We start from the raw sequence: 26772 nt of genomic DNA, 5'->3' as shown, positions 1-26772 counted from the left end.
TGTTCATTGTGGCAACAGCTTGCTCTATTTGTCTTTCACCGTGGCTGCCATAAGAGAAGCCTGACTGGAGTGGAGAGAGTATTGTCAGGCTGCTGCAGAGGCAAGGTGGGAAACAGTGGAGGGAAATAGAGCTGTGTCCAATAAACTGTGAAGGGACTGGTGCTTACTGAGATGCCTGGTAGTTTTTTCTAGGTGGTTATCATTGCTTTCCCTAAGTAATGATATCCTAAGGCTATTTGTTTACAACTGCTTTGTGCTTTTTCAAGGGAGCTCATTAATGTGTCAGATATGTGTTTGAATATGGAATGGGACGTTTTTTCAACAGTAAGGATGTGGAGAGAAAAAATGAGCATCTAAGCTGTTACGCTGCATTGGCACTTAGAAGCAGGAGCTGCTGCTTCAGGACTGTTTTCTTCCTCTTCAGTAGGTCCTGTGGGTAGCTAGACACTGCCCTGTGCAGCAAGTCATGCCCTCCCTTGTCTGCTGAAGATGATTGTGCAACTAATTGGAGGAACGAAATCTTTTGTAGGTTTCTTCTCTGCTTTTCTGAGGCACTTCTGGGACAACATACTCCTTGTGCCTATGGAAGAGGGAGACTGCAGGTATCATGCGTCCTGAGAAAGAAGATGCACCTGGGTGAACACTTGCAGAGGATCAGATTAGTCTATTGATTTGTACAACACACTGCTTTAAATCTCTTATGGAAAAAAAACCCATGGCAAGTGTTGTTGAAATCACAGCAACTTGGTTATTGATTTGAAGTTTGGGTATTACTTTCTAATGGGGTGAATGTAAGTGTAGGAGGAAAAGGCACTTCAAGAGTTTGGCTGCTGAACAGCCTCTGGCTGTGTCCACCAGGCTCTTGTAGGAGGCGCGTGCATTGCCAGGTGCCTCTGGATAAAGAAGTATCTTTCCAACTTGTTATCCAGCACCTGTGACTTTGAGCGGTGTCCCAGGTAGCATGACCAGTGGTAACCCTGGGACAAAGCTCAGAAGCTTGAGATGCATCTGAAGCTTTTCCTTTGTGTATTTTGTAACCTTCAGGGGACAGTGGCTTGTCTGATACAGTTTGTATGCAAGTGTGTGGTGTTTGATGGCCACATTCAAGTGTTAGTGCTTTTGAATAACATCATCTTGGGTTGACGAACCATAGGTCATGCTCAGGAGAAGGTTAGGTTCTTCCATTTGTAACATCAGTGTTGCTGTTCTAAACTGTTCTTCCCCTCCTTGCAAAGTGGTTGTCATGGTATCTTCTTCCCATATCTCAACTACAAAAAATGGTTGACCTTCAGTTTAGTTGGCAGAGGGTCAGAGATGTAGCTGAAGGACTGGAGAGGAAAAAGTGGCATAAACCAATGCAGCCAAACCTGTCCCAGCCTGTTCATGGAATAAAATCCTGGAATGGCAAGTAAAGGCAGAGAAACTACTTAGTGTACTGCATTGAAAGACTTTGTGTCTTGCAAAAGCAGGTCTGTTGATGTGGCGGGAGGAATTGTTGCTTTTGGGAATTAATATAGTCCTTGTTCTAATGGCTTCTCCATTTAAGTATTGTTGCTCAGAGCAGTCCAGGGACATGGCATGTTCCAAGGAGTCTGAGGGGCCGGGGAGGGGAGGTGGACAGCTCTGTCTCAGCTCTTCCTGTGACAGTTAATGAGATCCAGTCATATTTCTTTGCAGATGTGCTTCTGTACCTTTAATAATAGAGTGTTTGCAGTGCTTTTAGCTGGTTTAATTTAAAGTGGTTTTGTAGGAAAGTAAATTAAGAATTAGAAGAGAGTGCATAATAGTATTAGCTTTGTTAATGACAGGTTGATACAGTAACAGCATTAACTTTTTGTCTGCTTCTGCTTCTAGCAAGGCTGGAAATGGGTGCCACACACCTGTAAAACTGATTTTTGTTCTGATGATTTGTTCTGACAGTTAAGGACATTTCTCTTAGAGGAATGGGAGGTTGAATAAAGGTTGTTTGTGGGCTTCTGTTAAGTCCAGAGATCATGAAAGAGATCATAGCTGAGAATATCTTGTACTGGCTTCCTGTTTAAGAAGTATGAAATATGAATTTCATAGAATAAGTGATCTGATGTCTGACCTCTAAAATAAGTGGCTTTTGTTTTCTGTAAATACGTATGACATTGAAGAGTCAACAGTTGATTGCCTTCTATACTCAAAATCCCTTTGGGCCATTTCAGTTCCTGTGTAAAGAGCTCCGACAGGCTGCCAGTTCATTATAATGATTGCTCTCCAAGAACAATATGGCAAAATATAACCATTTAAAATGTGACATACAGAAGCATATTTGGAACACAACCAGAGACTGCAAGTAAAGCTAAGAGAAATGCGGGGAGACCTGATCAGACTGGGTTGCAAGGGATGTGGGTGAGAATGAGATATGAAAAGCACATTAAACAAGGAAAGCCTGAGCACACTGGCACAGCATGGATGCAGCTACCCCAGCAAGTTTTCTCCATGGCCTACAATGTGCATGGAGTAAAACTTACTACCAAAGATGAAAAGTTACAATACAGCAAAAGCTTACAGGTAGCAACAAAAGCCTTAAAAAAGTGTTGGTAATATACCAGAAGGTGAATTTCTGTTTAGGCTCTTCATAAAGTACGAGGGAGCACATTCAGCTGGGATGCAAGGTTTAGGGGGAGGCTTGGGATTCCCCTTTAAACACATCATAATGTCTCCTGAAGGAGTCCTGGAAAGGGTCAGTGAGACTGTGGCTTGTTCTGACCTAGTTTGAGCAAAGAGCCTGATTCTGTTGGTACGATTATTAAATCCCCAAACCCCTTTGTGGCCCCTGGGACCTTTCCACTCCCTCCAGCACATTTTGCAGCAGGCTTGTGTGGAAGCTGCAGCAAATAGCTGCATGTCTCTAGCAGTAGCCCTTCTCTCTGTGCTGAGCACGTGGGGTACTCTTGCATTTAGATACAGGCCAACATCTTGCCTTCTAAGAACTCTCAATTGTGTAATTCCTAGGCCAAAATGCATTTTCTAAAATTTTTGCCTCATTCTTTGAAGCAGTCGCTGACCTAAGTTGCACAGAGGCAGTTAAGAACATTGTTAAAGTTTTAAAACCTCTGTAGTACTTTCTTTTCCTGTCTCCTTCCAGCAGGTGTTACAAGGAAGTGTGCCTAGACAGCATAAAAACCAGTAAAGAAACTGACCCCAATAAAGAAATCAAACCCAAAATTGCAGAAAAGCAATATTTTCAGGTTGTGACCCTAGTGATGGGGTTCTCCCTCAGCAGATGTTGGCGCCAGATGATGCTACCTCTAATTTTCTGTGATGAGTTGAAAGGAAATGACAAGCAATACATATGAAGAGGTTCATCTTCTTGCTGGCAGCAGGTTACAGTTCAGCTAATGTAATTCTAGTCTAATGGCTCTTGCTTCTTGCTAACTTACTATTTATTGACAGGGCTTTTTCATGTGAGGAATTAGAGTGTGAGAAAAGCAGAGCTCTTATAGTTGTTGAACAGAAAATGTACTCTTGCTCTCATGTTTCCCCTTACCAAATGTTCTGGCTATCAGTGTATTGGGACTTCTTGGAGAATGTACTTTTTTCCTGCAGTGTTGGGAATGAGCTTTGTTGGAGACAGGAGTGACCTTCAAGTGAAAAACTTTGAATTAGGGTAGGATTTGTGGAGAAGTTGGAGAAAGAGTTATCTAGCTCCCTTTGAATGCAGTGGAATTTTATGAATAAGTGTCTCAAAACTTTTTTGCTAGAAGATTTCTAAATTGATATTTAAAAGCATACATTGCTTAAAAAAATCATCAGTGGAATGTGTTCCAGAGTCCCTTGGGTTTGATGCCCAAAACTCTTACTTAGAAGTTTTCAGCTTTGGTTAGGATGAAAATCTTTAAAAAGCAAGTAGTTAGACTGTGATTACAGATGTAGGTTTAGCAGTACTTTTGTCTTATTCTCTGATGACATTCAGATGACTTAGGTGCATTACTATAGCAAATTCAGTATTTGTTTCTACCAGAAATTTTCTGCTCACGGGCTAATCCCCAAGTAATGCAATTGTACAGGTAGCCTTGATATTACTTCTGGGTCAGTCTTGTGACTTTGCACTATATGAGCATTTTTGAAGTGCTGAATTCTCATTAACAGAATTTCCCATTTATCTTTCATTCTGAGTCCTGCTTGTGGTTGTTGTCTTATTAACATGCTGTTGAAATCACTGCAGAGGTTGCTGTGTTGTCCTTGAGGGTAAACTGTTACAAGGAGTTCTTACAAACACACATGATGTTGATCTGAGATGGTAGCAGGTGGCTTGTTACCAAAATGCCTGTTTTGTGATAAGTAAAGCATGGTAGGAACCACATTTTCATTTACATGGAACTGGGGAAGTGGATTGTGCTGGCAATTGCTGCTTAAGGAGTTTAAAAAACAGTATTAACTGTAAAACAGAATCAAACAGTTATATCTCAATACATCTTCTGTAATACAATCTCTCTTTGTCCTTTTCTGTAGATGTAAAACTGTTTTGTAGGCTTATGATTTTTATGGGTTTTTTTGGTGACAGAATGATTTGGCTATCTCTGATTTTACACAGCTGTCATCTGATAGCAGGTTATCAAAACCACATTAGTGAAACTAATGTGAATCAGAGGTGGGACTGCTGCACCTCTGCTTCAGCCACTCAGCCAGCTTGTTTTAAAGCCTTGGGGAAGGTGTGTTGGACCATTGACTCGTGGTGAAGCAGGCTGGGGGAGAGGTGTCTCCCCTGCATGCCAGGCTGGCTTGGGAGCAGGCTAGAAGCTTGCAGAGCTTAAGCTCGCTGTGCTTGGTTCAGGAAGAGCTGGTGCCCCAGCAATGGGCAACATCAGCTTGAGCTAATGAACCTCTGGGTAGGCTTGTTTCCTGTCAAAATGCTGAGGCTTCTGAGGATATCAGAGCAATTTTTCTTTAGCCTTCTGTTGAAAAATGCAAATTCATTTTGCAAACAGATCAAGTGATTTCAGGTGCTGAATTTCAACTGGAAAGGTTTTGAAATAAGTTTGAAAAAGCTTAATTTCATGTGGTGCAAGATGCTGTATTTGACTAAAACCAGTTCTCCCGACCTCCAGGAATACTCAGTCATTTGTGTCAAGCTAGCCTCAACTCACAAAACCTATTTGCACTGTCTGTCACTATGCTCTCAAACCAGGTCACAAAGCCTGTAGTATGTCTGTGGCTGTCCTACTGCCTGGAGCAGTCACCTGGCAGGACCAGGTGCTCTCAGTTTCCTGCTCTCAGAGGTACCCTTCTGTGTCACACAAGGCAGGGTCCTCTCGCAGGCTTTGGGAAGAGGATCCAGGTGTCCCACATGAGTGGATGGGAGTGTAGGCTAGGTGTGAAGCTCCTGGGGTTGTATGTGCAAGTTTTCTTTGAGCATCTAAATGCTGTTTTGGGACTGGTCACACTGAAGTAGATTCGATTTGCATTTCAAATTAATTGTTAACTTTGCAAGGTGAGAATTTAAAATGTTTGATGTAGTTATATGTAGATTAAAAGTGAGAGACGGAGTTTGTTTTGATGTTTTAAAAATGTAATTCTTTAAATAACTCATTTCTGTGTAGTCAGTGGGGCCACCACAGCCCCTAGGAAAGTGGTAACTCGTTGGCATTGTAACAGCTGTATTACTTAATGAAAGTTTGTGTGCCATCAAGTGTCCAAACATTTGATTGCTTATGTGAGAGAGCTTTTCTTTTGCAGTCATTGGTCTCAGTTTTTCAATTACAGTTTCTCATTTTCTTTTCTAGCTTTACTCACAGACAAACCTCCAAAGCCATTGTTCCCCATGGAGAACCAGCCAACTGTTATAGATGTCCAGCTGGGTAAGTCCCCTTCTGGGAAAATAGATCCTAAACTTCCACTCTGGTAGCAGATGGGAAAAATTGAACGTGGTAAGAAAGGTTTAGTGATACTGTTATTACATGCAAATCAATTTGCAGCTTCTCATTTATAACTGTAGAAATTACTTCCATGGCAATTTAAGGGAATGAACTTCTGTAACATCAGGGGATGGCAGTACTAATTGGTTACAATGGGTATTAAATACAAAGTGCTGCTGTTCTTGTTAATACACGATTGATAGAGTAATGTATGTCTACATTGCTGCTGTATTGATCAGTTGATGTTCACCCTATCCAAGACAAATATTCTCATAAAAGAAGTGCTAATTCCTTTAAAAGTTGATGTAAAACTTTTTTCTGGTGCATTTTCAGGTTGTTCTGAATGTTTATCAGACAGGGCTTTTGTGTGCTTTTCTCATTCCTGTTACACATTCTTCTGTGAAGGTACATCTCCCAGTCTCACCTGGCAGCCTGTATTTTCTCTAATGTTGAGAAACTCTAATGTTGGAGAGTTCTGCTAACCTTGAGGAACTGCAGTACACCTTGGTGCTGAAAGAACTGCTCAGCTTTGAAGTTCCAGAGGTTTTCTTTCAGTTCATTGAAAGTAGATCTCTCATTTGGAGAGGCAGAATTGAAGTTGCTGTTGAGGACTGTGGTGCCCTGAGCTTAAATTGCACGAGATGTGTTGCAGATGTGTATTATTTACTCTGTGCTGAAGCTGTGGCATTTTTCTTGAGTCTGACTCTCATTTTCCTTTTATACCAAAGCTGGTTAGGATTCAGTGATGGAATGGTGTTTAAAGGCAAGCAAGGTCAGAATGAAGCATTTTAAGTGGTCTGTTAACATTGTGGTAAAGCTGTTTGTGAAACCCTACAGTGTCCTACTTGAGGCGAGTGCAAAGGCACATGCTTAAAACTGGAGCCTAACAATTTCAGTGAAGCACTTAAGATGCTCTGAAAGTATTTAGAAATGGAGCTTGTATTCGTGAGTGTGGTTCTTGAATTGTGGTGAAAATTTTAATCATTTGTGACCTTACCCAATCTTGAAGAGTAACTTTCTTGTGTATGTGAATTGACTCGGGAGTCTGTAAGGGCTTGTACGGGGAAGACAGCCGTAGATGTGGGAAGGGGCCAGTGCCAGATGAGTTCTGCAGACAGGCATGTATGTGTGTAGTCAGGTTCCACTCACTGGACTAGTGTGTCTGTAGCTGAGCAGAAATCAGCCTTAAAAGAGGAAAACACGAAACAGGTCTGAAGCCATAGTCAAAAGCTAGAATTAGCAGCAAAGCATGCTCATTGAAGTTTGGATTAGCCCAAAAGGCTGAATTCGGTTGCTGGTCCAGCTTCTTAACAGTCAGCTTTCCAATTATTTCATTTGGGAGCAAACTGTCCCTGCATACATCGGTGTAATAAAGGCACTCAAAGGGTATACATCTGTTTCCTGTATTTTTATTCCATCTTCTATTTTCTCTTCGAAGTCCCCCTGTTCCATCGGGACTCTGTTGTTTTTGCAGTGATTTCTTCTTTTTATTTATTTTTTTTCCTGCATGAAAGCACTCTGTTCTGACTGATTAAAAAGAGGTTTGATTTTTAAAAAGGTGAAATTAAAACAAACAAAGCCCTTCCTCTCCTTGGAGATGCATCTTGCTAATAGGATTTTGGAATATCTCTAGAGGGAAATATAAATCTTGCATCTTTATATGCTGGTATGTAATCCATTAGATGTCCCCTAAGATCAGGGAATTTACATATGATGCATTTTTTCTGATATGTTAATGGGTTTGGTTATTGCCACTAAACCATATTCATATTATGTGTAAAAAAATTAATGCCTATGAAAAAACCTGAATGTATTTCTTTAACATACAGCGAAGTGAATTGATTTCCCTCCTGATTTTAAATGGCAAACAGAGCTAGAAAATTCTCAGGGAGCCCCTTCATCTTGTGAAGGCCACCTGCATTTGGGGCTGGGGGGCTGTGCTGACCCCTGCAATATACTCAGAGCCTCCCCATGTACGAGAGCTTTGCAGGAAAGTGAATCATTCAACTGCAGCAAAGGAATGGAGAGGAAAGTTGTATGTTAGTCATCTGCTGGAATGCTTTTTTTGAAAGCTCTCCTAGGAGTTTTGAACAAGAGACATTCTGCAGGATTTGATTAGAAACCAAAGCACAGTTTCTGTGTCTTACAGGGTCTTTAGCCCATGGATCCAAACCACCCAATATACCAAAAAAGCTTTATCGAAGGTTCTACACTTAGGAACATTCCGCTAAACTAAAAACCAAATGGACTTTAATCCATCTACTTGTTCTTCAGAGATTATTTTAGATTTCTTTTAGAAAACTAATCTTTAAATAGCTCTCTTTGCTCTGTAAGCAGAGGAGATTAATAATTATTTGCTGTCTTTATCCTTAATAATTAGCACAATGCAGTGCAAAATCTTGCCAAAACTCTAAGCAGTGGCCTAACTATTTAGCAGCTTATTTGACCTCATTGCAGACTTCAGTATTCACCTTTTGGCTCTCAGCTTTTCTGAGAAGACTCAAATGAAAATAGACATGCACAATTCTTATTGACAGTGGATGAAAGAGCTCCTTCAGGCTTCAAACATGGTCCAGAGCCTGCCTTGTTCTTTAAGAACATGAATGTTCTTTTTTGCTTTTTCTGTTTTCCTTTGGAATGTGACAGAGATCAAAATCAACCTGTAAAGGGCAGAGAGAAGCAGAGACTGGAATTTGCTTTTTTCCTTGTTTTCTCTATTTGCTTGTGCTGGAGAAACAGAGCCAGAGAGAGGAAGGTTGGCAGGAGGACAGAAGAGCATCCCAGAGGACTAGAGAAAAAGTCCAAAACAATTTCACTGTCTCGGATGCTTTGCCAGGTCAGATAATCACTTCATCACTGAGCTGACCTAGAAAATAATGACAGACTTTTTTTTTATTGTTCATTTGCTGCACCCTTTTATTTGGTTTTCAGCTCTTTGCTTTGGGGTCAGCGTGGCAATGGTCCTTGATAGCACAGGATGCAGCACATTTAATCTTATTATATCTTGGTTTTAACAAGTAATATTTATTCATACTATTCTTTATGTAGTTTTGCAAAGATATGACATTGATCTAACAGTCTCATGTTCTTCCTGAGAAAAGATGTCCCTGAGTTGTCTTCATAACATTAAAATCAAATGTGTTAGTATGAACCGAAATACATACAAGTCTTCTGCCCAGGAGATGATGTGCCTTTAGCAGAAGGCCCTTAATACTTCACTTGAAGAGTTTTGAGCCATAGCACTCTACTACAGACTCTGTTAGTGAATTGTGATTGTCTCCCATGTAAAGCTCTGAACATGAATTTATTAAAGTTCATACCACTGTGGTTCAAAATAGTTGTTCAAAGACCCCGAGTTTTCTTAGAGCAGGAACTTGCAGTTTCTTTGATTGACAGTGTAAACCTAAGCATGTGCATGGATTGTTTGTGGCAAATCCCTGAGGTTAGAAAACTCCTCATGGGATTTAGGGAAGTAAAGATCAAAACCTCCAAATTCTTGAGGCTCTGTGTGGTGCATTAAATTTTAAAGGTGTGCTATCTATTTCCCTGTCCAGCTGTTCTGCAGTAAGGGGGAAGCATGCTGTGCTGTAGGTCTCAAGATAACATCACTCTGCTGATTTCTTAATGCACTTCTAAAAATTCTTCTCCAGCTAACTGTTCACTCCTAGTGCTTTGAGAACATGGAAAGAAGAATAACCAATCGTTTGTGCTTTGATTACGTGATTACAGGGTAGGTTTCTTCTCTGAACTGACTCCTTTGCACAATTTTGGTAGCATGAAGGAGCCAAAATCTGATTGATGTTGTCAGATAGGTTGCTGTGAGTTTTTCCACTGCCAGCCCTAAGCTGGTGTAAAAGCAACATGGCAGGGACATAAGCATTTGCAGAAGACAGGAAGCACAGCTGTGCTCTGCTGATTCTTGGCTGGACAGAGTTCTGTAAGGATGTTGTGGGAGATGTAGCTAGCTAGCCTCTGTACAAACTTCTCCCAGCATCATCCAGTGTACACCATGGCTGCTGTTTTACACTTGTGTGTTCCACAGTGTCATAAAGGCTGAAAATACAGTATCAAAATAGAAGCCAAGTCTGTCAGTTCTTGTAGCATGTGTTACAGGTAATGTTTTCCTTACGAATGAGTTAGTCGAGACTGGAATGAATGTTTGCATGTTTGAGTCCGTATTAATTGAACACATCATTAATGTATCATTTGCTTTTCAATTATGTACTGGTTTTGTTTTCAGGCACATACTCAATGTAGCGACAGTCTTGGAAAACAAAGTGAGAAACATCTGTTAATTGTTTTACTGAACAGAGGAAATTCTAAGGGGTTTAACTCTTACCATGTAGTTTCTCTTCTTCTAAAGATGCTGAAGAAAGAAAACACATAGTCTACGAGGACTGTCATTTTTGCTGATAGCTGACCTGTTCAGAAAGATCTTGTTTCTAAGAGATTTAACAGTGCATTTCATTGGGAGTAGTTATTAAGCAGATCAATAAAGCTACTGTAAAATAAGCACAAGGGAATAGACCATGTTCCATTTTGCTGACAGGTGTGGGAATAGAAAAAAATAGTTAAAAAAAAAAAAAAAGGTGGGGGAGAAGGCCCTTTGTATTTGAAGCACAGGCTGGAAGAAGTCATTTGAGAGTGAAAATGCATGCATTTCCTGACAGTTTTAAGATACTACATTCACTGATCACAGTGTAGTTTTTATTTAGACCCCACTTCTCTGAAAAATAAATAATAATGATTAAAAAAAATCTGGAAGATATTTTGGGGACATCTATTTCATACCAAGCCTGTCTGTTTGAGACAGTCCAGCAGTGTCTGTCATTACTGACTCTCTGATCACATCATGCTTGCTTTGTGTTTCAAGATACAGGTATTTGATAAACATCTTAGCTGAATAGGGTGGTGTTCTTGGACAAAGAGCAATACAGAAAATCTGAAAGTAATTCAAACAGAGTAAGTTATTTAAAACTTGGGAAGGAATTCTCATTAGTGTGTCCGCAGTGTGGAAAGAGCACTGACACACTCTCCCATAGTCAGGCCTCCAAGTGTTATGTACCGCCTTTTCATTTGCTCTTTGCTTAAATGATCACAGATGACGACTGCTCAAGACTGTAGCAGGTACATAATGAAAAACAGGTATTTTAGATGCTGGTAGCTACATGCTATCCTTCTGCCTTTCTTTCCCTCAGGTCCCACCAGGCATTCTCCAGCCTAGGGCTTAGCAGGGGCTCTCAGATCAAGATCTGGGTTTCTGTGAGTTTGGCGAAATCCAGAGCTTTGCACCTGTTTGAGGGCAGTAACCCTCTCTCCCTGCACTGCTCCTGCTCCCTGTGCTCTGCTGAGGTTGCACAGAAGAGACAAACCTTGAGGAATCAGAGGTGACCTGACACAAACGGGCTCTGAGTGAGCAAAGAGACTGAACTGGGAAAAAGGTGAAGCTGAGACCAAGAAGGGATGTTTGTGGAGGATGAAATTAAAGCTTAGAGGGCAAGGAGGAGACAGCTGCAAATTTGAGAATTTTTTTTTTTAAGTATTATTTTTCTCCCTGCTTTTCTGTTGAGAGTTGGAGCTCTTGTTACTCTGTGCGAAATGTGGTGGCAGCCCAGATACACATCTTCAAGAAGTTCTGAGCGTGCAGTGGGAGCAAGATGAGGGCACAGAGTTGTGCTGGGCTTTTGCAGCTGGTGCCGGAGTCACCACAGAGGATGTTTAGATGACTGCTGAAAGCTGATCACCTGATTAGGTTCTGGAGGATTTTCCTGGGAATACCTTGTATAGAGACTGTTGACCATCAGATTGGATGTCCCTTCTCTTAGGGTGAAAAGAAGGGGAATTTCCCATTCTCTTTGCCCATTCTCGGAGAATGGCTGATGGTTTTGATGTAGATCACTCCTTCTTTGTGTCTTCCAAAAACAAAAAGCTCTAATTGAGATAATTAACTAAGATCTCAGCTTTGATTTCACCTAATGGATCCATCAGTACAAAATGATAAATGTATGAAACTAGAATCTTATAAAGAACAGCCTTGATAGGAGATTATATTTACCTGTATGTGCTCTGCATTTGTTCTGCTTGGGAAATGCAATAGCAATCAGCAATGATCAGCAATATCTTTTTCTTTTTTCTTTTCTTTCTTTTTTTTTTTTTCCTGCTGAATCCAACTTTTGAAGATGCAGCTCCTTTTCCCACCAGAATAGTCTGTAAATAGTAGTAAAAGTGATAATATTTTAAGTGAAGTAGTGACTTTTGGTGCACCGTCCAAGTGAGTACCGTACAGACAGGAAACTGAAAGTTGTCCATAGAGACTCAGTTGCTCTTCACTTGTGCAAGGCCTGCATGTGGGACGCGTGACAGTCTTGCCTCAGATCATATCCTGCTGTCTTATTCTGTCTGGGTGGAATAACCCCTACCCCCATAGCAGGGATCTAGGTTTGTGTACACTGAATGGCAGAGCAGAGGGGAGGTTGGACTGAAGGCAGAGAAGGTGTGTGGTTTGCATCCCCTCCACCCCAACACCAGAATAAACAATCCCTTTCATCCCCAGCTCTCCCCTCGCTGCACTCTCATCTCTCAGTCATGTCCCTCACGCACTGTTGCTGTCTGGAGGAGCAAGCTGGTACCCTCACTGTTATGTCCTCCATACCTTCTTCCAGCCATGCAGGGCTCTCCACTACACCCACCTCCTCCCACAGATACACCAGGACATCTTTCTTTTCTTTCCACGGGACATCAAACCTCACACGTTGTTCCCCTCCCCTCAAGAGACTACAGACTCACTGTGTAAATGACCCCAGACTCAGTGCTGGAAAATTTTTCCTCCCAACACTGCAGACTCTAATACCAAAAGCTTCATGTTCCTGTACAGAAATACACAAAAGAGCAATTTTTGCTAGGAAATTAAGAGGAACCGAAGGTCTGTTCTTTAGGACCTGCCTTCCTCTGCAGCAGAATAGATACAGCTCCACAGCTATTTCAGCTGTACATGCCTGTATGAAAGGAGGCAAGATCTGCATCTGTTACAATCATTTTGTACTAGTCTGCAAGGAATATTAGAGACAAATTGTCTGACATTTGTTTAGAAGTAGTTCCCTAAATATCCTAAGTGTATTACCATTAATGCTTTGATGCTAATTTGGTGTGTTGGTAATATCCCTGCTTCTCCTGGGGATAATGGTAAAGTGCTGTACTTCAGGGACTTGAGGTTGGGTTCAGTTGGTATAAATCCACACTTGTTTTGCATTTGTATAGCTAATACGGATTTGTATCTGTGAGACAGAGAACAGTTTATTGGCACACTTATTTCTTTGTTTTAATGGACCTGGAAAGATAGGGCCAAAATCTGACTATTGATCCTTGATTTTACATCCATTGAGATCCATGAGATTGGCATAGATATGCCAGAAAGGAAGATTTGGCACTTCCCAAGTTTTTCTTTTGTTCTTCTATAAACTGTTTATTGCTTACATCAATTTCAGTGGCTGTTTGAGTGATCTTCTATGTAATTCTGATGACAAAATGATGCTATCTTTATAGAGATGAATTGATGTCAGATACATATCCTTGCAGTTTGGTTTGAAACAGCAACACTAGAGATGAATCTGTTGTGTTCTTTTTATTTCAAGATAGTAGCAAAGAAGAAACACTCTGCCATGTCCTGGCTTACAGCTGTTCAAAGGCATTATCTAGGTTATGAGTGAAGAATGCCTGAAATCGTCTGGCACCAGTAAAACTTTCTCTGAAGGTGGTGACATGCATAGAGGTGTGCAGGGCATAACATCTTCAGCACTTCACTAGGACTGAGCTGTCATTAACGAATACAACCAGCACTTCAACTGCCACAGACTGCTGAACTTGGTTAAAGGGTGGCTTGTTTGACTTCTACATCTACAGCATTTGATGTGTGTCTGAGAAATGGGCAAGACTTGTTTCTGCAAAAATTATGTTCAAGACAGAAAGCAGAAAAGATGATCTTAGTGGAGAGCAGGGGATCAGGGCTGTTAGTAAGAGCTGTGGGAGGGTTTGTTCTGCTATAGTTCTCCTGACTTTGGCCATGACTTTCTTCTTCTAAAGTGAATAAAGTACTTCTCTAGATTCCAGGGATGTTGTGACAGTAAAATCACCTGGTATTGGGGAAATGGCCTGAGAAGGGCAAAAAGGAGTACAAATCAGGAAGGCTTTGACCAGGATTTTTCCTCAGGGACCTTGCCTGTTGGGTTCTGAGCCTGACTGCAAACACAGAGTTTTTGGCTGCACGGTCCACAGACATATGCTGTTGTTCATTGAAAGTCTGGCAATATTAATGTTTCAGAAAAGAGAACCACAGAGCGAAGTTTGCATCCTTTTCTGTGCTTGTTAGGAACACTGTCACTGGAAGGAATTCATGGTCTGCCATTTTACATTCTCTTTACAGTGTTTGTCATATGAATGAGTTGTTAGGCTGTAAATGCCTCATATATTCTGTAAATTACAGAGTAGAAACATTTGGCACTACTATTTTGACCTTTTCAGCATTCTGTGATTTGCTGGGCATGCCATTCCACATTTCTTGTTTATGGCCTCACTGAAATGTAGGGATGGAGCTGAGTGGGCAAACAGTCAAAATATACCGGGCTGCGAAAGGTCAGGGTCATGCATCACAGTGTTGCAGTGCAGTGGGCAGCAAAGATTAAAACCTCAACTAACCATTCTTGTGATTTTTCCTTCTTCATTGAAGAATAATAGAAAATTGTAATCTGTTCCAAAGGCAACAATGCAGCAAATGAAGAGTGATGGCCTAATTTTTTATTTCTTAAAATTTCAATATCGTGATGTCATGATCTTAGAGGCTGTGAAAATCAAAGCTGTCAGAGTCCTTCAAAAGAAATAAGATGGAATTCTGCTCACCAAATCTTTGCTTCATTTAATCCACGTTTGATAAATGTTGCTTTTAACTTCATCCTTGATACCTTTGTGTTCATTTCTATCCCACAGAACAAATAGCTTGTATTGGGTAATTGAACTTTGACCATTAAACCTGGGCTGATTTACTGTACTCATGTTAGACATTTCAGTCCAATGAAGACCAAATGAAAGAGTCAAAGCAAGATTTGTCTTGAAATGAAGAGATACCTTTATTACCTACTGAAGACTCATGTTCCATGACTTCTCAGTGCCCCTAATCAGCTGGAAAGTAAAAATACAGAAAGCAATAATCTGTGGAAAAGCAGCAGAGGCACACTGTTTTCTACCACACATTTTAGTTTGACAGACCAGCCTCACATTAATGATGACTGTAACTTTCTAGTACTGAGTATGCTCTTGTTAGCCTGTTAGACTATATGGGAAGCTTATTAATTTTGAAATGCTTGGCCCTATTCCCATGAACAAATGAATATGATTAGTCATGAAAACGTGCAGCGAGATCTCCTTGGTGCACGGTCAGGTATGTAGTTACTTCAGCCCAGAGGAGCATAGGATTAAGCACTTAATTCTTTGAGTTGTGTTTTATATTGCTCAAATACAAATTTCAGTGAAGGTCTTACACACTGCATTAATTAAAAGGCATAAGTAAATGTCATGTTATATCTAGCAGAGTCTAAAATGTAAGTGAGTTCCATATGCCACTGCTATAATCTCAGTGCTGAAGCTTGCAAATGGTGCCTCATGCTTTATTGGTCAAGTGTTTCTTAATTCTTTACAAACTGAAAGCATTTTCCATGTTTCTCTGATCAAGCTCAGTGGTTTGAGTTGAGAATTTAAATACTTAAGCTACAGTCATTTTTGTTAGAAACAAAACAAAACTGGTATGTTGGTGTACTTTTCACTGCTAGTGAGCTGAGTAAATAATAGCAAATCACAGAATCAACTAGGTTGGGAGCACCTCTAAGATTATCAAGTCCAACTGTTAGCCTGGGACTGCCAATCCACCACCACTAACCCATGTCACTAAGGGCCTCGTAATGTAGTCTGTGAATTTTGTCTCTTTGTGTGAAAGGAAAGATTGTCTGTGTGGATCTTTCCTCAAATACATTCTATAAATGCTTCTGGACTTGACACACTATTTTGAATAGTTTGTTGCTAAGCCCTGAATATGCAGGATTTCAAAAGTAAAGCTGCTTTGATTGGGCTGGCTGATCAAATCAAGCTTTCTTTTTCCTGATTACATTACTGTTAACTCTTTTAATGATTTCCTGGTCTGCATTGATGAATTTGAAATTAAATATATAACTAACTTTCTGCAGCCTATCATTCAAATTGTTGATATTAATAAACATTGCAGGCAGAAAACTGCTTTGTTGGAACATTTGAGCATTTGCCCCAATTAAGTGAATGCATATAGAGTAAGCAAAGGGTTTCATTTGTAAGTGAAGTGGATATTGGTGATTTAATTTCATCTGAATGCATCTGCCTTTCATGCTTTACTCACTTTGGAAACTAAATTGTAGAGAGACCGCACTGTATGCAATAAGAAATCTGCTTTACTAAGGATCATTGACCAAGCACTTTTATTTAGGATTGTGGTTTAGCTTTTCTAAATATCATCTGCCAGAGCGAGTGGTGTGTAGATACCAAATTGTTATTCACACTGTGGGCATATTCCCTCTGAGAAGGCATCACTTGCATTTGAGCAGTTAGATGCAGGCAAGCATACTACTCTCAGATTCAGGGTTTCAAATCCCATCATCTCACAATCCAGCACATCCCTTCACAGCCTGACCTCTCTTTTGTGAAACACCTCTTTGGTCAGAAGACTCTTAAGCTTGTGATTTCAAGCACCTAAATTTTCAGCAAGGATTTGGGGGTTGTGTCACAGTTTTGCCTGTTCAAAAAAAAATAAAGCCACAAGCAAATTACAATGCGTGATGTAGGATAAGTCATGCTTGTCTTGGCTTATTTTAGAATAGCTTTTTAAGAAGAGACTCCAGTAAGTCCTTCCTGAGAATTTGCAAGCATCTTGTTTTCTGTATCAATTTTGTATTCACACCTGGCTTATACAATATCCTGTGCCAGCTGTGCAGTGAGGTGTTTGCCAGTTTTTCTGCAAAACTAACCTTGCAGATTAATTTTTTTCCTGTGTGATGTAAGGCTCCTCTATAACTAACTTGTAAATATGGGTGTATATCATTGTCTTGCTTCCTCTTCCACAGTTATTTACCTACTGAAATCCCCTTCAGAGCTTCCATTCATCTTGTTTCTAAGACCACATTAATTAAAATTACAAAAATCTCTTGAGAGAGCTTGGTGTTTTCTCTTTTTGTTGTTGCTGGTTTAATAGAAACCAGCAAAACTTTCTTAAACAGTTGTTTTGGGTTTGACCAGACAATAATGAATGATTATGATATCAAAAGTGGGCAACAGAACAGCTGGCATGAGTAAAAACTTGTATTTTCTTGCTAAATCCCTGATTGAAATCACCAGTTCTGAAAGCTGATGCTGACTCTGTTGAATTTAATCTAGTTCCTGCTTCAACTCAGTTGAAGCGTGAGTGTAACTGAGAAGGGAACCGATGTTCTCCAACGGGTCCCTCAGCAGAACACCACATCTGCAGTGTCAGGCGTGTGAGCCTCCCAAACACGTGTTTTAATAAACAGCCAATTTTCTAATGTTCAGTTTATGTGCACAAATAGCATCTGTTTCTGGCCAGTTGTCTACCTGAATATAGCATCCTTCTTAATCAATGAAAGCCTCTGTTGTGTAATGAATGTTGTGCCAGAATGATTCATTTTCTACCCAGAGATGAGAATTACCCACTCTGCTTTCTACCCTTAATATCCTTCGTGAGGGAATTGGTGGAAAACAGAAAGTCTGCTGGAAAGGTTCCACTCTTCCGTCCAAACCAATAAAGCAGTTAGGGCTTTGATATGTATGTAAAAATAAATACATTTGTAAAGCTGGGTGTTACTAAAATACCAAGTCAGCTGAATGGTGAATAGTGATGGATCAGTGTTATCACCCAGGGCATTCCTGCTGTGCATATTGCTTTTAAAGTTGGCTCCAGAAAAGTGTCCAAACCTTTCTAGGGTGGTTGGATGCAGGTGAGAAACAGAAACACCTCCCTGACCCCTGGCTGTCAGCACCACCTTCTCATCTAAAAGGGGCTTGGGCAGCTGATCCATGCAAACCTTGCATCACAAGTTTCCAGTCTTGCACTGTCTGCCTACGGCTTTGTAGAGAGCCTGGCGTATAGGCAATAGTGAAGACTTACGGCACTCGCTCTTCTTCCTCAAGAAAATTTGGTGTCTTGTATGGGTTGCAGTTCCAGATCTACTACTAAATTCTGCATATAGAGACCTATTGTTGGGTGCACAACCTTACGATGGCAATAAAGGAGTAAATACAACTATTACACTATGTAATCTCTAAATAACAATCTGCCTTCTCCTTTGAAGGAAACAGTGTAGTGGGAGATGTAGTGATGATAAAGCTGAGCCTTTTTAGTTCCTTCCGTGCTGCACCACTAAATGTAGAGATGCAGTATAAGTGGATTCAGTTATTAAACTGGTTTATTGCTTTTCTCATTAAACATTCCTAATGGGATTACAACTAAAGACCAGTGTACTTAGGAATAAAGCAACTTCTGACCTCTTCCCACACATGTAATCAGTAAAACATTGTCTGCTATGCAGTTATTACAAGTAATAATAAATAGATGATACAAACAAACAGGCAGGAGTGAGGGACTAGAGGCAAAGCTATAAAATAGCAAGATTTTTGTAATTTTAATCTTTCAGGAGCAGTAAATCAGCTGACCATCTACCCAATCTAGTAACTTGAAACACCATAACAATATAGCCAGGGAGAAGCAAATCTAACACAGCAAAAGAGAAGCTGTGACTTAAACCTTGCTGTAAATTTTTGTAAGCCAACCTGTGCTGCTTGTTAACAAGATACAGTTCCTAATTCTTTAATCCCCCATGGTAGTTCTGCCTAGCAGATCGTATTTGATGGTAAGTCAGACTAGTGGAAGCCAGTCCAAACTGCTTGTGGTTTGATTTGTATTTTGTAGAAACTGACCTACCCAAAGTGCTAGGAAAACAATGTGATTCTGTGGCCCCCGATTACAAAATGTGGTGGAACTGATTATTCACCATTCACTCATTCTTACATTGCATTTTCAAAAGGAAATATTCATTCAGTGCACTTTGTTTGGTGAGAGATGAGGCAACCACACACTTAAACCTCTTCTGTAGCTGAGCAAGTGGCAGTGGGAGTTGTTTACGTTTTGAGCCCATAATGCACCGTGACAAGGGAGGTCACTGGATAGAAGTAGGCAAAAATGAAATTAAAATTGAATAAAACCAACTGAAGCCCTAGGGCAAAATTGCAATGTTCTGGTTTTATTTTTGAGACATCTGGGCTCACTGGGGTCTTTTGAATGTCTCTCACCAAAGTTGCCTGTTAAGTACCTTGAAAGCAACTGATGCAGCACAGAAGAGAGTTGGCTGCTTGCTGTGCACTGAGCAGAGGTTTTTCATGTCATTCATCATTCACAATATGCTGCAGTACTTCCAGAACTTAGTGAACTTATCTAATGTAGGGTGGAACATGACCAAGAGCTGTGTTTGAAATGTGTGCTTTGCTGTCACTCTACCTCTGAACTGAATGTGATGAGGTGGTTTCCAATTGTGGGTTTTAGTAGTGTGGTCAATCCTACATAATACTGTGTGGCTGCACACTGCTGTTTAGATTACACAGAATTACCAGCTTTCAGAAGTCTCCAATTGGGTATCTATAAATCATAAGACTGACATATCAGACTTCTGGGGGCTTTTGTTTCTTGACTTGTAGATTGCACTCCACCTGTAAGTCATTAGAACTGCACTTTGAAAAATACTACCTAGCTTCTCTGTATCCCATAGTGCCCTTGTTAATGGGGTTTTTATGCCTTTCCAGGTCATCTCACATCTTGCTATTCACATGATGGAGAAAAGACTGTATAATGATTTATTCAGAGTGGCAGTAGAAAAATGGAGCTGGGTATTGTTAGCTTACTAATAGTTGTCCATCCTTGGGAGCTAGGAATGAGTGAGCTGATCTCTTAAGACCCTTTCTGGTTCAGGATCAATTGTGTTATAGTTTAAAAAGCTGGAGATTTTATAAAGATTGACATTCATGGTAAAATCCCAAGATGTTGATGAATTTGGCAGTGAATAGCATCTTCTCTCTCCCTGTTTCATAGACTTGTTTGTGTTGGAAGGGACCTTAAAGCTCATCCAGTTCCAACCCCCCTGCCACAAGCAGGGATACCTTCCACTAGGCCAGGTTGCTGCAGGCTCCGTTCAACCTGGCCTTCAACACTGCCAGGGATGAGGCATCCACAGCTTCTCTGGGCAACCTGTTCAATTGCAGTTAATTTGAATTCCATAATCACATTATTAAAATGGCTTTCATTTGTCTGCTTCTTACATATGCTTCTCACCTTTGCTATTGATACGTGAATCACTGCAGTCATGTGCACAGGGGTCTTCTTTTCTCTTTTGTAAAGTAGATGGAGTTGTTGCTATAGAGAATGAGGAAATAATCATTTTGTCCCTTGACTTCTAACAGATCACCTGCAGGCCATGCTCAGGAACACTCTTGCAGCCGCAGCAGGTACTTAAAACTGAAGCAGTCTCTATAGAGTTCTCTCAGTCAGCGTGTGCCTGGTGTCTGGATTATTTGAATTACTGGCAGACAGAACTAACTTTGACTTATTCAGTGCTTAAGTTTAGGGAAGAATATAAACATTAAAAATTGGGGGGGGGGGACTGTGAGGAATACAGTGCACAAATCTCTTTTCTGTCACCCCTTCTTGGGGGAGAGGAGCCTGTGGAGCCTGTTGGCCTGTGTCTCAGACTGGCTTCCACCATTCATGAGGAGCACCTCTAAAAGGATATCTTTGTGGCACCAGCATCATACTGCTGGAGTCATCCTTTTAAGGTTTAGTGTCTCTTTGTCACATCAGTGTGAGTTTTGAAAATCATTATTCCTTGCAGATCTTGTGCTCACCTATGAGAACAGTGTCTGTAGAATCCCATAGCTGCAAATGCCCTTGCAGCACATGCAGCACGGAGGTTACGTCAAGATTAGTTTAATGGTAACTTCATTTCTCTGCTTGCTGTTCCTGTGTCTTGCGAGATTAAAGTCAAACTTAATAGAATCATTTTCCAAAATAGAAAGCAAATAATGATTTAGCAAGTCCGTACCCCATCATTCGCCATTCACACTGTGGACAATGGCACGATTATGTCACTGTCTTAACAGTGAATGTTGCCTCTAAATTTGTACATTCTAAGGATGGAAAGCGAAGCGGCTTTTTTCTGGTAGAAGAAAGGCTGGTTGTCTTTGATGTCATAGATAAATGCTTGGATAGTTACTTTTTAATTGCTTTATTGCCAGAAGTTTTCAATGAAGCCATAAAAGAGGAAAAAAATGATCAGCCTAATTGCCTCAAGATGGATGCGTGATGCATAAATCTCTTGTTTAATGGATCTAGTAATAGTACACCTGTTTCAGTTGCCTTTGCTCCATTCAGAATATGAATGAATGCTTCTCTAGATGTTCACAAAGAGAAAACACAATTGCGCTATCAAAAAATCAGTGATTTTTCTTTTTACTTTTTCCTTGAGGTTTGTTCATTCTTGTCCTGTGTATCAGCCAGTCTTGGTACATTTAACCTTGGGAAAATAAAACCATTTGGTATGATGTGCAAAGCCTCAAGTATTTTTGTTGCCCAGTTATGTTTTAAACGAGAATAGAGAGACATGCACATTAATAAAGCATTGACCGATGCCTGAAAAGTTGGGACTGAGCTGCAAGGATTCCTTTATGATTCCCGCCACCCAGCTCTGTGTCTTCTAAGTGTTACTTGACTTGGGCAAGTTTCAGTGCTGTAAGGGTGTTTGAGCTCCCTAACCTGTCTTGTGTTTCTATATGTTTAAAAAAATAAATAAAATAAAAGGGACCGCACAACTGAGTTTGGCCTTTTCCTGTTTGTGGGCATGGGGACTTCCTGAGCCATTTCTAGAGACAGTGAATTTCTGTAAGTTGAAACCTTTGTTTTTCCTCTTGCAGTGTTGTTGAGCTTTTTCTTGGTGATGTCTTTGGGTGGTTTTGTTGTGTTTGGTTTGTTTGTGTTTCTTGGTTTTGGTGGGTTATTTTTTTGCTGGTGATGGATTTTTTTTGGGTTTGGGTTTTTTTCGGGTTTTTTGTATGTGTGTTTTTTTGTTTATTTGGAGTTTTTTTGTTTGTTTTATTTGCATGTTTTTCCTTAAGGAGAGTTTATTTACACTGTCACATTTGTAAACAGCCGAAAGTGCATATATTGCCAGTTACCATGTCCCATTAACACCGGTAACTTCTATGGCATGCTAACTTGCAGCCTTTTGAATTATGAGTAGCTGTATTCTGAGGTGCTGTCCTCTGCCGTGTGGCCTGGCATGATTGTTTGAGCACATCAGGAAAAGTTTCTGTGCAGCTCCTCCATGTTCCCTGTAGTAACTCTGTTCAAAGATGTGCATTTTCCTTGTGAAAATGGATTCCAGGGACCTCAATCCAAAGCTCAGCCCCACAACACTAGGAATTTGAGACTCAGAGGGCTTCTTATATCCAGAGACCACATAAAACCCAGAGAGGAATGAATTAAGTAGTCTGGCAGGCATTAAAATAGCAACAAAGAAGGAGGGTGGAATGGGAACAAATGAGCATCCATTTAGCTTAAAATCAAGAAGTTAAGAATAAAATTAGTAAACCCATCAGGGGATATAAAGATTTATTTTTTTTTTTTTAATGTTCACACGCCCATGCAAGGAACCTGGGCAATAAACAAGAAAGAGAATGGTACATTCATGGGTTTACCTTCAACCTAGTCAATAGGATAGATATCTGGTGAGAAATATTTGCCTGATGTGAGTGTTAAAATCCATGTTTATAACCTATCTATGAGCAGATGAGGGGAGGAAGAGCCGTCTATCGGAAGTGGCATTTGCTACTTCTGAGAACCTAGAAGCAGTTTCTGATGGATGCCTATTGATTGGTGCTCTAGCTGTGAAAGAGCAGGATGGGGAACAGGCTGGTGTCTCTGCATACTGTAGTTTTGCACTGAGGAAGAGGATGACCCATTGTGGAGCCTTTCTCTATTAGTTAAGGGCTGGGGAAGCTGTTCCATTGTGTTGCATTTCATTCCCATCACAGCAAGCTGGAAATCACACTTCGTCAGCAATAAAACATCCTGCTAAAGTGCTACATCCTTAGCAGGGAATTTATATGTCAGCTTCATCCTGAGCAGCAAAGAGGAATAGACCAGAGCCTGGAAAGCTAGTTGAGTGTAAGTAGATGTAGGAGGCAGGCAATTTGTCAATCTTGTTTTCACATGACTTTCTACAAGTCCAAATATGGTAAAAAACCCCTTCTAATCATGAGCATTACTGTGGATCTACTTTATTTGTCACTGATGTTATCATAACATTGTGGTGCTTATGTTTTATCTTACACCATAGTTTCTGTGGCCATACCCAGCCCTCTGCTCCCATTGCCCAGAGACTTTGGTTTATGTTGTAAATGCTCCATCCCTGCTGGTGTTCAAGGCCAGGATGGACAGAACCTTGAGTGACCTGGTTTACTGTGAGTTATCCCTGCCCATAGCAGGGGTGTTGGACCTGGATGATCTTAAGGTCCTTTCCAACCCTGACTATTCTATGATTGTATGATTTGAAGTCTGTAGGATTTGGGTCATGAAACCAGACTGTGTTAGCTTATACTGTAGGCAGGAGGCATGTGTGTTTGGATACATGTAGGTGGCATACCTGAGCAGCTTGCACTGAGGTGGCATAGGTTGCCCAGAGCAGGGAAGGCTGTGCTTTGGTGTGAACCTCACCAAACCTACCAGGGAGTCTGCAGCAATTCATGGGGTAGGAATTCATGGGCAGGAATTCCTCGCACCATTCCTCCAGATAATGGATGGAAGAGTCTTGGCTCTTTCCCACTCATCCCTCAGGCAATGGTGGCTGGAGTCCCATTTCAGCTTCTCGCACCCTTCTCCCAGGCAATGGATATTGGAGTCTTATCTCAACTCCTCCCATCCCTCTCTGAGAAAAGAGATAGGTGGAATTCCATCTCAGCTTCTCATAGCAATCTTTGAGGCAGTGGAGAGTGGAGTCTGATTTTGGATCGGTCTCTGACAAATGGGCTGGCAAAAAGATGGAGAGCTCTTTGGAAGAATCGGTTCAGGGATAGCCAGACATCTGAGTTTTGATTGCACCGTGCTGTTCCCTTCTCCCTGAATCCCATAATGAGTTATTGGGGTATTCCATTTCTATTCTATTCCATTCCATGACTATTCTATTTCATTCCACTCCACTCTGTTCCGTTCCATTCTGCCCTGCTCCAGTGCATTCCGTGCAATTCCATTGCATTCTGTTTGGTTCCATGGCAGCACCTGGCAACGCAGCAGTCACAATGGCCCAGGACAGCATAAAAGGGAGCAGCCTGCTGTGTCCCCTGGCAGAGGTGGCACGGGGCAGCCCTAAGACATCCCAGAGGAAGGGCTTGAGCTTCTGGAGTTAGCTAAGGCAGGAAGAGGAGCGGCTGGTCGAGGCTGCTGGAGGTTCTCGGCTGCGAGGCCAGCTCGTGGCGGTAACAGCTTCCTGGCTCATGGGAGGGATAGCAGGCCTTTTCAGCTGGATAGCCATGGCCAGAGCATAGGAATGTCTTCTTGAGGAGCACCGTAAAGCTCAGCATCCTCATCCCCCACAGCGCCAGGGGCAGCAGCCATAAGCAATAGGATGCAGAGGTGTTCCCAGGGATCGCAGTGCTCCTGTCAGAAGCCCCTGAGGTGGCTCCAGGTTGAGGAAGAGTAGGGCTTGGGTATGTCCTGAGAGGCGTGACCAGCCTGCGGACCAGGAGCAGGTCCTGCTCCCATGCTCAGGGATAGCCGATCGCCAGTGCTGGGGTCAGGAAGGAATTTTCCCCCGGGGCAAATTGGCACTGTTCCCAGGGGGTTTTTTGCCTTCCTCTGAGCACGGAGCAGGACCAGTTGTCAGGGCTCCTCTGGTCCATTCTGCTGGGTCACTGCCTGCTGCTCATGCACCACGAAGGTGGCCCCTCGTGTCCTGCAGCTTGGGGGGGAAGGCTTTTTTTCCCCAGGGAGGACCTGCGGGTGTCCCTGGGGTTTTTTGCCTCCTCCGCAGCCGAGCACAGCCCCTCCATGGGGCTCCTTTGTGCTATTGTGGCCCAAAGGCTGCTGCTCGTGCTCCACGCAGGTGGCCCTCGTGCCCCACATCTGGGGGGAGGAAGCTTTCTGGCCTCCCGGGGTATTGGCCGGGAGTTGCTGCTTGTCCTCTGTAGCATTGAGCACGTCCCCTTGTCAGGGTTGCCCTTTGGACTCGGTTCTTGCCTGCTGCTCTTGCCACCTCCAAGGCACTCTCGTGCCCTGGCTCTCTTTGGCTCCATTGCCCAGTGTAAGCTTGGAGTGGGAGCGAGCTCTGCTCTTCCCTTAGCTTCATCTCCCTGGGGGTAGTGCACAGCAGCCTGTGCTTGGAAGGGCTCCAGCCTTGCTGCCCCATCAGCAGTTGCCACTCTTCAGCTCTCCCTGTGTGCAGCACCAGCGCCCGGCAGGCACGAGAGCACTTTTCATGCATCCCTGGCCAGGAAGCGCAGCGAAGGAGCGAGTGTTGGAAGTCAGTTGTGTGCTTGTCCTCGATAGGTGTCATGCTTTGGGAAATACCCCGTGCCACCGCGCCCCTTCTTCTTCTACTTCTTCTTGCACATTTGTGTGTGGCCGGTGACGATGCTCTTAAATAATAACATCAGACTTCCATGTTGTATATAAGGAAGAAGTGTCAGGGTGCCGTTAGGGTGCTGAGCATGGGGACGGGTTGCCTAAAGAGCTGCGTGTGTGCTGCTTCCCATGGCGATGTGCAACACCATCACGTTGTACAGACCCTTGGATGACATCCCATGGCGACGTACGACACCACGTTGTACAGACCCTTGGTTGATATCTCCTGGCGTTGTATAAGACCAGGCTGCCCCGAGCCTTGGGCGACCTGTTTCTCGTGTGAGGCGTCCCTAAAAACGGCAGGGTGGTTGGAACAAGGTGCTCTTGAGGTCCTCTCCAAGCCTAACTATTCTATGATTCTAGGATGTAATGATTCTAAAAGAACATAAACTATGAGAAACCAAACCAAAATCAAATGCAATAATAAAATAAAAGCTTGTTTCCACATGAAAGCTGTGTGATTTGCGTTCTTGAAAGTGTTTTTGGAGCTGAAAACCCCGGACATTGCAGAGAAATCAGTGTCATCGTTATTCAGCTCAGGGTGAGAGTAGGGAATAGAATGAAACGGAAGGGAATGGACTGGAATGGAACAGAATGAAACGGACTTCACTAGGCTAGACTAGACTAGAAGTGGTACTGGTTAGGCTATGTTAGGCTATGTTACACCTGCAATTATGCATGACAAGTGATGCCCTAGATGTAGGGCATCCACCCAGGAGAGCAGCTCCCTGCAGTGCAGGTCGCAGAGCCGTTCAGGAGACAGGGAAAGGCACAGCTCCAACGTGGCTCAGGCAGGGACTGAAGGCCACGGGCTGAGCTGAGGCACATCCAATGGGCCCTTGGCAGGAAGTGGTGAGGTGGGGGTCCCAGAGGAGATAGGTCCCAGCTGCTGAGGCCTTAGAACACCCCCAGAACCCTGGCAGAAGTAGACCTGCTCTGCTCATAGGCTCTCCTTTAGACACTGATGGTTGGCCACTTTGGGGACAAGAGTGTTGGGCCGGATGGATCTTTTCTCTGACAGAGTACTGTTGTTCATAGGGAAGTGACCAGGTATTGCTCACCTCGAAAAGATTTGGACCCATTTGGTTGAGGAGCGTGTCCTGCTTGAGACTGAGGCGTCGAGCCTTGCTAGCATCAGAGATG

The 26772-nt window shown here is 42.1% G+C and overlaps 1 protein-coding gene across 1 annotated transcript in view; it reads left to right on the top strand.

Moving 5' to 3' along the window:
• IL1RAPL2 (interleukin 1 receptor accessory protein like 2) overlaps window positions 1-26772 on the top strand; it is a gene marked incomplete at both ends in the record, with an annotated part of 371474 nt that overhangs the window by 251026 nt on the left and 93676 nt on the right. The window contains one exon of the mRNA XM_080624832.1: window positions 5754-5828. Coding sequence (XP_080480958.1) covers window positions 5754-5828 — 75 coding nt within the window. The remainder of the gene's footprint in view (window positions 1-5753; window positions 5829-26772) is intronic.

The sequence above is a fragment of the Psittacula echo genome, assembly GCF_963264785.1.
Source record: "Psittacula echo genome assembly, chromosome: 8".
NCBI lineage: Eukaryota > Metazoa > Chordata > Aves > Psittaciformes > Psittacidae > Psittacula > Psittacula echo.
This window is presented reverse-complemented; position numbering and strand designations above follow the sequence as displayed.